Source organism: Aristolochia californica, unplaced genomic scaffold (genome assembly GCF_029961685.1).
Source record: "Aristolochia californica isolate CCGP_79_NKW_82.1479 unplaced genomic scaffold, dmAriCali1.0.hap1 SCAF_9, whole genome shotgun sequence".
NCBI classification, from domain to species: domain Eukaryota; kingdom Viridiplantae; phylum Streptophyta; class Magnoliopsida; order Piperales; family Aristolochiaceae; genus Aristolochia; species Aristolochia californica.
The window spans coordinates 463,829-474,425 of record NW_027182290.1 but is presented as its reverse complement, the minus strand read 5'-3'; the positions used below and the strand labels follow the sequence as shown (position 1 = coordinate 474,425).

The 10,597-nt window shown below is 39.2% G+C and overlaps 1 protein-coding gene across 1 annotated transcript; it reads right to left on the bottom strand.

The window, feature by feature from the left end:
- Window positions 1–2,419: 2,419 nt before the first annotated feature.
- On the bottom strand, window positions 2,420–10,046 carry LOC137940098 (ATP-dependent 6-phosphofructokinase 5, chloroplastic). Its single transcript, XM_068785020.1, has 13 exons — window positions 9,772–10,046; window positions 5,263–5,353; window positions 4,402–4,475; window positions 4,227–4,338; window positions 3,986–4,081; window positions 3,806–3,907; window positions 3,643–3,717; window positions 3,420–3,560; window positions 3,228–3,344; window positions 3,053–3,157; window positions 2,879–2,959; window positions 2,664–2,792; window positions 2,420–2,587 (listed from the first exon to the last, which is right to left on the bottom strand). The coding sequence occupies exons 1-13, from the start codon at window positions 10,044–10,046 to the stop codon at window positions 2,420–2,422; spliced, it is 1,566 nt and encodes a 521-aa protein (XP_068641121.1).
- Between the last annotated feature and the right edge of the window lie 551 nt (window positions 10,047–10,597).

Sequence of the window (10,597 nt, the reverse complement as noted above, 5' to 3'; positions counted from 1 at the left end):
TTAGGATGGAGTTGAATTCTGAATGTTAACCCATGCAAATCTGAGCCAAACTTATGATTGTGATGTAATGGAAATAAAATCTCGTTCTCCATTGTCTTGTCCAAGTTCAAAATGAGCAAAGAACTACGACGAAGTTTTACAAGAGTGAAAATTTCGATGAGATCTGCAGTAACCTGCCTTCTTGCACCTTGTCACAACTTTATTAGTTTTGGGTTTTGATCCTAATATTTCTCTCCTTGTACAGTCAACTATAGAGAGAGATCAATGTTTCTCTTATGGAATGACAAATCAAATTGTTAATTAACTGAAGAGTTCAACTCACATGTGGAGATTGAATAAAATTATTTTAACTCCCATGCAAGAGGCCCAAATTCATGCAAAGGATGCAAAAAAGAAAATACTAAAAATCCTCCTAGGTGAGACCTATAACAAAGATTCTCAGTCCTACAAGATCCTTATTAAAGGAGAAGATATCTCATCTTCAAATCTTTAAATTAAGAAAAAATCAGCTTCCCAAATCTCTCATTGAAAGAAATCAATCAAGTCCCTAAATATGTCAATCAAGAAACAAGAAAGGGAAGAAAATTTAGATTACAATTCATCCGACCTTATAGACACCTAGACCGTGTCATTCCTTTCTTCTTCTTCTTCTTCTTTTGAGAATTCAAAATTACGAGCCTTCTCCTTGTTCAAAGTGTTTGGTCTTTCTCAACTCAGTATATTATATCTCTTTTTTCTCCTAATAAAAATTTAAAAGTATTGTTTGTAAGCATATTAGACCAAACTTCATGAATTGTTCACATAATTTCTTGTGATTTTTCACAAAAACATGTGAATAATTATGTGTTATTGTCTCATCTGTAGTTTGTACCACAAAACTTTGCTAAGATGAGTATCTGAAAAAATATTGAGCTATGTAAATAGAAAAAAGGATCATAAACATGAATTAAGTTGCACTAAAGTTCTAAAATTACAAAAAGGAAAAAGGTTTCCACCCTAAGCTTGTTTCCTTCTCTACTTTTTTTTTTAAATTTTTTTTTATCGTAAAGCAAGAAGATTAACCAATAGTGTTTTGCATTCATGTAAGGATGAAGGCCAAGAGCTCAAAGGAGCGATTAGGACTTCAGAACTCAGTTGCAGTCGTTGCCCGTCTTTTGCCCTAATTCACAAGCTACTTTCCCACTTAAACCTGGCAGTCCAAATTATCGTTTGACGTCGAAGCCAGTCCAACACGAAATATAGAGTTCAAGCAAATCCTTTGTATTCATCTCTCCTCCTAATCCTTCTTCACCATCGATTCACAAATAAACCCTTCCCAGACAAAAACCCATTTCAGATAGCAGCAGCTTCATTCAGCCTAATGGCCTTTTGCAAGAGAAGTACCCGTAGTTTCATTATCTTCGGAATCTTTTCACTTTTGGGAACAAACACGAGTCGACGATGAAAGAATCTCATTAGCTCATGTCGCTTCAGCGTCGAGGTACGCAACCTGCCCGGCAATGGTCACTGCAAACTTACGGAGATGAACTTTGCCGGATTATAAATATTGAAACCAACGTTCTTCCAATATATTCATCATAGATAGTAACATCAATTTAATATTATCATCAATAATACCATAAAGCAAAGTCTCTTATGAACTTGAGCTTAAGCGGAGTTCCTCCAAGAAGTTGTAGGTTTAGTACAACTTCAATGGGTCATGATTGAGCTCATGAGTGGAACCCCTTCTCCCATGTGAATAAGTCTTATTTAAAGGACCATTCATAACCTAAAGCTTTATATAAATATATTCAATAAATCTCAACCTTTTTTATCCTCTATCTATGTATAATGGTTGCACTATCTCTCATTCTTTTGCTTTGAAAGTCTTTTCCAAAACAGATTATGACTTATAAGATAAAACTAGTGGCAACTCTTAAAGTTCTCATTCGTCATCGTCCTCCTCTATCCATAGTCAGAGACCCATCTCAAACAGCAACATTGTCATTCATTCCAATGGCCATTTGTGAGAGTCATTCTCCTGTAATCATCGTTCTCACCTTCTAACAAGAATGGAGAGTCTCTAGGCAATGACGCTCCTCACTGTGGGAATTCAATCAATTGGAAAGTGTATTGTTCATGTCACTTGTAATAGAACAAATAAATTTTTTTATATTTATCTTTACAACCAGTGGTCCCTTGCCCAGGTTACAGGTGTTACAGACTCATAGATAAGAGAAAACCTGACTGACCTGGCCAGCAAGCCAACACTTGAGCAATAAAGGAACCCCAATATTTCACACATTTTACAATCTGAATGAAGGACAGGAACTTTACTGGGCTTAATTTTAGGTTATTTTTCTTCGAGATATAAGATAGTTTGTCAAAGAAAGACTAGAGTCTATATGAATGTCGAATGGCTGAGAAAACCACCGAGCTATTAGATGAAATCAGGCTGACCGGTTGAAGTCAAGCATCGATGCCACATGCGACTGTTGGGATCCACACGTCTGGGGTAAGAAATGACTTCAGGAATGGGGAGGTAGACATAATGTGTGTTACATATGCCCACAGTAATCCCACTATATCCAGCAAATGCACCGTGAACCTGTCCGACCAAGCATCAAAATTGAATAAAAAGTGAAATAAGGGTGTGTATTTGAGAGAGAGGAGAGAGAGATTACAGCATTTTGTCCAAGAACTGAGCAAAGAATGCCATCGGATGCATTAGCACGGCATGCCCGTATCATGTACGTAGGGTCGATATACTTCACATCTACTGAAACTCCAATTTCTTTAAAGAACTTTTTTGTCTGCAACGGTTGGGATAACAGGTTATCATAAACTGCAGCTTTTCAAATAAAAGGAAGTTGGAAAATTATTAGTTTTAGTTGCATACCTCTTGCTGAATATGAACACCAATATCTCCAAGAACAATATTTCCCGACGCATCTGTAGCATTAGTTTTAGGGAGCAAATTCTGGGAAAAAGGAAAAAGAACAAATCAACTCGTTTGACATTACTACAAATATTGCTCAAATGAAGCAATATAAATAGTTAATCTTTCGCTCACTTGACCAGCTCCCTCGGCTACACAGAGCACAGCTGAACCCTTCGTCTCCACCAAGTATTTCAAATGTTTCAGAACGCCACGAGGACCATGTAACACAGAAGGTACCTTCATGCAAATGAAGCAGAACGTGACTAGATGAAGCATAAAAATCATAATTGTAATTTTGGTTACGCACCTCAGGGATCAGACATATATCAACCTGACCGCTGGCTAGTGATGCCTGCATGGCTATAAAACCACTACTTCGTCCCATCAATTTCACGACGCCGATACCATGATAAGCGCTATGAGCCTGTCATGAAATTGCCGAACAACACGGCATCAACAGTAAAGTGGTTTTGAGGAATCAAATAAGCAAATTTTGTACCTCAATGTAGGCAGAGTTTATAGCTCTCTGCGCTTCCTCTACGGCTGTATCAAAACCGAAGGTCTTATCCATCAATAGAATGTCATTGTCGATAGTCTTAGGCACACCCACAACAGCCACTTTCATTCTTCTTTTACGACACTGAAAGTTAGAATCTAGAATCGTTGGTGTCGATTGGATGCTACACCACATTTGTAAACTGAAAAAATTTGAAGTACACGACCTCATTGTGTATCTCATTGGCCCCAACATGTGTACCATTTCCACCCAATACAAAAAGCATATTGATCTTTCTTTCCTGTCACCAGGTAGATATCACTACTATTTTGCTTAGATAGAGAAAATGAATCTGTTCTTGACCCTGCTAATTAGCAAATTATAAATACCTGCAAACTATCTACAATTTCACATATCTTAGGGCCTCCACGGGAAACTCCCAGCATGCTTCCGCCGCTCAAGTGAATATTCTGAACCACTTTTCGGGAAAGCTAAAAATCAAGGTGAGAATGAATCAAAATTGACTCTGAATAATGGTTTAAATGGTTTAGATATAGAAAGAAACATACTAGTAACTCAGGAATGTTCTTATCAGAGAATCCACGATAGCCGTAAGGGATCCCCACGATGTTCTTAACACCATAGATTTCTAAAGTGATTACTATCTGCAACAACAAGAGAAATGATGAACATCAACATAGTGGAAAACTTTAAACTCCAAGTAGTGGGTGATATTGCAATATTTACAGAAAGATGGGTACTGGCTAATCGTGTAAGTGAATTTATCTGCTGTCACTGGGTCACACTAACATGTCTGATGACATCATTGAGACCGGGGCAAAGTCCTCCACAAGTTACAATTGCTGCGTTTACTTCTTCTGGTTTGAAATATATCTCCTCACGTGGACCAGCACGATGAACCCTGGGAAAGGATATGTATCAAGCGTGAAGAAAATAATCATAGTTCCGGCTGATATATATTTACCATTGCTCCACCCAAGTACAGTTAGGATCAATGCACTCTGCACCAGCAGATGTAGGTGAGGAGAAGTGTATGACCTGACACAATGATTAAGTAATGAAATTTAATGTAAAAATATCGATAATTTTTCTCAATCAAATAGTCATCTTCAAGTTCAACCACTTGATGCCCTCCAAATCTCTTGGTTCAGTCCAAGAAATTGAGTTTGGATCACTTGGTTCATTTATATTGTTGAACCGGGTCTGATCTATAGAGTTGGACTTGGGGTCGTGCACCAGGATCCACTATGGGACTTCCATGAACTATTTCAAACAGCCCAACATAGAAATTCTAAGGCCCAAAACCAATGTAAACCTAATCCAATCCAATAACAGTACCCAATGGTTCTTAACTAGTCTATATTTTTCGTCAAACCAATGCTAATGTAATTTAGGGCATGATGCCATGAAGTTCAACTTCGATTAAGTGATGATTAAAATAACTCAATGCATTCAAGCTCCATTTCATGATCGGTTTAGTTAATTTTAAGGCCGTTCAGTTAGTTTAAGACCAGTTCAAGTGATTATAACACTGGTTAATCCTTTTTTAACATAGTTCAAGGTGTTTAAGGGTGGTCCACAAATCTTAAACGTTAATTCATGGAAGTTATGACTGGTTTTAAGTATTTTATTGTTATTTATATATTATAAGTATATCTACTATGAATATTACAAAAATACCACCTATTAAAGTGTTTAATGTAACATGTATATAAAACCCTCGTTGTGATGTGGTCTTAATAAGTTATATTAAGGTTTAATATAGTAATTAAAGGGATTAATTAAGTTAATTACTAAAGAGCATAATTGAGAGAGGGAGATATACCTTCAAGAGAACTCTATCGTATTTGTTGACATAACCATTCCATCGTTCATCTGATGGATAACCATTTGCAAAATCTTCAGATACAGCACGCCTACAAACTCAATACCACGAGTAAACAATCAAGAGTAAAAACTCAATGCAGCAGAAACAAAATTCATACTCTTTAATGAAATTCAATCAATCACATCCTAACATCTCCATTTGAACTGTATCTGTTGAAGATCCGAATTTAACGGGTCTTACGATCCGAGATTAACTGGTCTTGATCCGACAATTACGGATCTGTAATTTTAAACGGGATTCGTTCCCTTATATGTAAACGTATTCTGAATGTATTTTTTTAATATCGAAAATAAAGAATTTTACATGGTATCAGAGCGACAATCTTGAGATCGCTCTTTCTATTGTTTTTTTTTTCTCCACATCTGTCTCGTTGCCGCTTCCGATTCCGGCGACGTTTCCGTCGAGGTCCAAATCCTTGTTCAACGGACGGAGATAAACCTGCGCCGATCGTTAAGAGACGCAACAGGAGTTCTTTTATTGTCCACCAAAGGTCTCCCAGATCCGGCCACTGCGCTGTCCCCGCCACCGCCTTCTGGCCTTCCTCTGCCGCAGACGACACTCGCAAACCGTGCTCCGACATTTTGCGCCATCCCGCGCCTTCAGTTCCAACGGCCAGTTTAATTTTCGTCGCTCTCTCTCTACGAAGACAGAGACGAGAAAGAAATATTTACACGTTGAATTAAATCAACGCTTTATAGTCCGAGCCAAAGTTTGAGCCGAGTTGAGCCAAGCCGAGCCAATACACTAAGCCGAGCCAATATTATCTAAGTCGATATACTGAGCCGAGCCGATATACCGAGCCGCGCCGAGCCAATACACTAAGCCAAGCCAATATCATCTAAGCTGAAATTGCACTTATTGCAATTTGAAGGGTCACACCGTTGATTTCTGTTGAAGACTCAAGTTTGCAGAATCCACTAAGCCCACAGAGAAGAAGAACATATCCAACTCCTTTCCTTTTACTCAGGAACAATGCCAACAAATATTACACATGCTCAGTCATAACAAGCCATCATTGGCAAATCATGTGGGTAATTCTTCTACTCACGACGAACTTTCAGGTAAAACACTTTACTTTTCCTCTCCCAATAAGCAAGCCACATGGATCCTAGATAGTGGTGCCACTGACTATATTGTTTGTTGTCATACATTGCTTACGTCTTGGCGAGCTGTTACGAACAAAACAGTGGAATTACCAGATGGTTCTCATGCTAATGTCCAACATGTTGGTCAAGTCGTTTTCTCTTCTAGTTTGGTTCTTCATAATATTTTATGTGTCCCAATTTTCCAATTAAACCTCATTTCTATCAGCAAGCTTCTTCATCATTCTCTTTGCATCAATGTGTTCTTTACCCATTTTTGTGCCATACAGGACCTACGCTCGGGGAAGATGATTGGGACGGGAACTGAACGGTAGGGTCTCTACTACCTTGATCGTCCAAAATCATCATCATGCTATTCCATACATTCTCCATCTGGTATTTGGCATCAACGTCTCGGACATCCATCACATCAAGTATCTGTCTCATTTCCATTTTTGAATAAAAATTCTTGTAGTTCAAATAATTGTCTAGTTTGCCCCTTGGCTAAACAAACTAGATTGTCATTTCCTTTGAGCACAATTTCTAGTACATCATCTTTTGAAAAATTGCATGTTGATATCTGGGGGGGTTACCATGTTGCATCGATTTCTGGGGCTCGATATTTCCTTACTATAGTTGATGACTTTACTAGATGCACATGGATTTATTTGATGCGTCACAAATCTGAAACTCAAACTCACTTAACTAATTTTATTAGTATGGTAGAAACCCAATTTGCTTCCAAGGTGAAAATTGTGCGTAGTGATAATGGCCCTGAATTCACTCTTGCCACTTACTACTTGTCCAAAGGCATTATCCACCAAACCAGTTGTGTTCACACCCCACAACAAAACGGGATAGTTGAACGCAAACATCAACACCTTCTTAACATGGTCAGAGCCTTACTTTTTCAAACACACCTTCCAAAACGATGTTGGGGAGATGCCATTTTAACAGCTGCTTATCTCATAAATCGGACACCTACCCCAGTCTTGCAAGGTAAAACACCTTATGAACAGTTATTTCACATTATCCCCACTTACTCTCATTTACGAGTTTTTAGATGTTTATGTTTTGCCTCTTCTCACGCCCACAAACCATCCAAATTTGATGCATGTGCCATCCGTTGCATTTTTCTTGGGTACCCTTATGGACAAAAGGGATATAGGGTTTATGATCTACAACTCAATAAAGTATTTATCTCCCGAGATGTTACCTTCTTTGAAAATAAATTCCCTCTTAAACATTTTTTCGCTGCAAATAAGGGTCTCATGTTTCCTACTCCTATAATGTCTGCTATTTATGATGACCCTCTACCAAACATACCTTTATCAGACACACCTACTCCGTCACCAAATCTTGACATTTCCCATGTTGATCATACTTTTTCCCCCCAAATACCTTCTCCTACTACCATACCGCCTCCTACTCGTTTGCCCCTCTACCAGGCCCATTAAGCGACCAAGTTTCCTTCAGGATTTTCATGTGGAAGCGACCCTACCGTCACGACCTGAACAATCCTCTGCCTCCAACGTGGTCACCACATCAGGTACACCTTATGACCTATCTCACGTTCTTTTTTATGCCCGGCTATCCCCATCTAATAAAGTTTTTACCACTTCATTGACCATTACACAAAAACCAACTAGTTTCTTACACGCCATGAAGGATCCTAAATGGTGTCAAACAATGCATGATGAAATTCAAGTTCTCCAGGCTAACCAGACATGGACACTCACATCTCTTCCACTTGGCAAGAAACCCATTGGATGTAAATGGGTATACAAAGTCAAGCTCAAATCTGATGGCATCGTTGAGCGTTACAAAGCTCGCCTAGTCGCCAAAGGATACAACCAGATTGAAGGACTTGACTATCAAGAGACGTTCGCCCCAGTTGCCAAGTTGGTTACTGTCCGTGTCCTACTCAGTGTTTTTGCTATTCAAGGATGACATCTTCACCAACTCGATGTTAACAATGGGTTCTTACATGGTAATCTTGATGAAGATGTCTACATGTCACTACCAACTGGTTTTGGACGAAAGGGGGAGACTCGAGTGTGCAAACTTAATAAGTCCCTATACAGCTTGAAACAAGCTTCTAGACAGTGGTTTTTGAAGTTTTCCACAACCCTCAAGATTGCTGTGTTTCATCAGTCAAAGGCAGATTATTCTTTATTCGTCCAATCCCACAAAGGCAGTTTTACAGCAATACTTGTATACGTTGATGATGTGATTTTGGCAGGTAACAATCTGCAACATATTGAAGATGTGAAACAGTTATTATCCAAGCAGTTCAAACTTAAGGATCTTGGTCAGCTCAAATACTTTTTTGGTATAGAAGTAGCAAGGTCTTCAAAGGGGATTACCCTCTCCCAAAGGAAATATGCATTGGAGATATTAGAAGATGTTGGATTTCTAGGAACAAAACCTACGAGGTTCCCAATGGAGCAAAATTTGGCTCTTACACAATCCGATGGTGAACTCCTAAACGATCTTTCATCATACAAGCGCCTTGTGGGAAGATTGATCTACTTGACCATCACTAGGCCAAATATGGTCTATGCTGTCTATGTTCTAAGCCAATTTATGGAAAAACCACGTACACCACACCTTGAGGTAGCACATAGAGTTCTTCGATACCTAAAACAAACTCCAGGGCAGGGTATTCTATTATCCTTTACAGGTACACTCCAGTTAAATGCATTTTGCGATGCAGATTGGGCTCGTTGCAGGGACACAAGAAGGTCAGTAACAGGGTATTGTATATTTCTTGGACAATCACCCATTTCGTGGAAAACAAAAAAGCAAATAACGGTGGCTCGATCAACTGTCGAGGCAGAGTATCGTTCCATGGCTACTACATGTTGCGAAATTACTTGGCTGAAAAACATTTTGAAAGACTTGAAAATCACACATACTCAACCAGCCATGTTGTATTGTGAAAACCAAGCTGCTATACACATCGCTTCAAATCCGGTCTTCCATGAGCGAACCAAGCACATCGAAATCGATTGTCACTTAGTTCGTGAAAAGATTCAAGCAGGGATGATTAAGACAGCCCACATACGAACCAACGACCAAACTGCAGACTTATTTACTAAGGCGTTGAGTTCGTCCCAATTTGAGGCATTACTCGGCAAGTTGGGTATCATTAACATATATTCCAACTTGAGGGGGAGTGTTGAAAATCGGAACTTAACGGGTCTTACGATCCGAGATTAACTGGTCTTGATCCGACAATAACGGATCTGTAATTTTAAACGGGATTCATTCCCTTATATGTAAACGGATTATGAATGTATTTTTTAATATCGGAAATAAATAATTTTATAGTATCTATATAAAAAGAATGCATTGAATTCACCTGCTCTTGAGACAAAAAGTAGACGGAATCGGACGTACATCATCGAATACATCCGCGAGATGGGGAGCTGTATATCGCCGCTCAAAATCCTCCTTAAACTTCAATTTCCAATCCGGATCACCGAAATCAAATCCACTACTACCTACTGCCTTCATCGACAGGCCATGCTTCATGGAAATTCTCTTAAACCTCTCGAATCTCGAAACGGAAACATCACGAAATCTTCTCGTCGAAACGACGAATTTTCCTCCAGGCACAGTCGAAACCGAATCCATGGAGAAATCCGGATCCCGAATTAGAGGAGGGAACAAAAAGAGGGACAAAGACAGAAACACGAGAGTAGAGCGGTGAAGGAGAAGAAGAAGCAAAATGGGAAAAAGAGATCTTTGCGCGGGAATATTCTGAATAGAGGAACTTAGTCGGATTCTTTGGACGAAATTCGAAAATGACCTACGAGTTTGGCAGTAAATACAAATCAACCGACTTGTTTTAGTGTGTGCTTCGGCTCGCGTCTACGGATTCGTCGCCTTTGTCGTTTTCATCTCCATAATATATATACGGCAGGCAGGCAAAATGCACGCCCACGCTCAGGGGCGGCATCGGCGTGGTTTCAATCGTACATGAGACGGTACACAATAAAATTTTGTAAAATAATGTTAATCTATTCGTGTTCGCTGCGAAAATTAACAACTCAACCTTCAATTACAAAAATAATTTGGTTCGTAGTATCTGGGAAGCAAATCATTCAGCAGCTCCTCGTGGAGTAGATCAATTACGTAAATCATTGAATCACTCGCGAGTGAAGCAACTCGTGGAGCACGCGCAC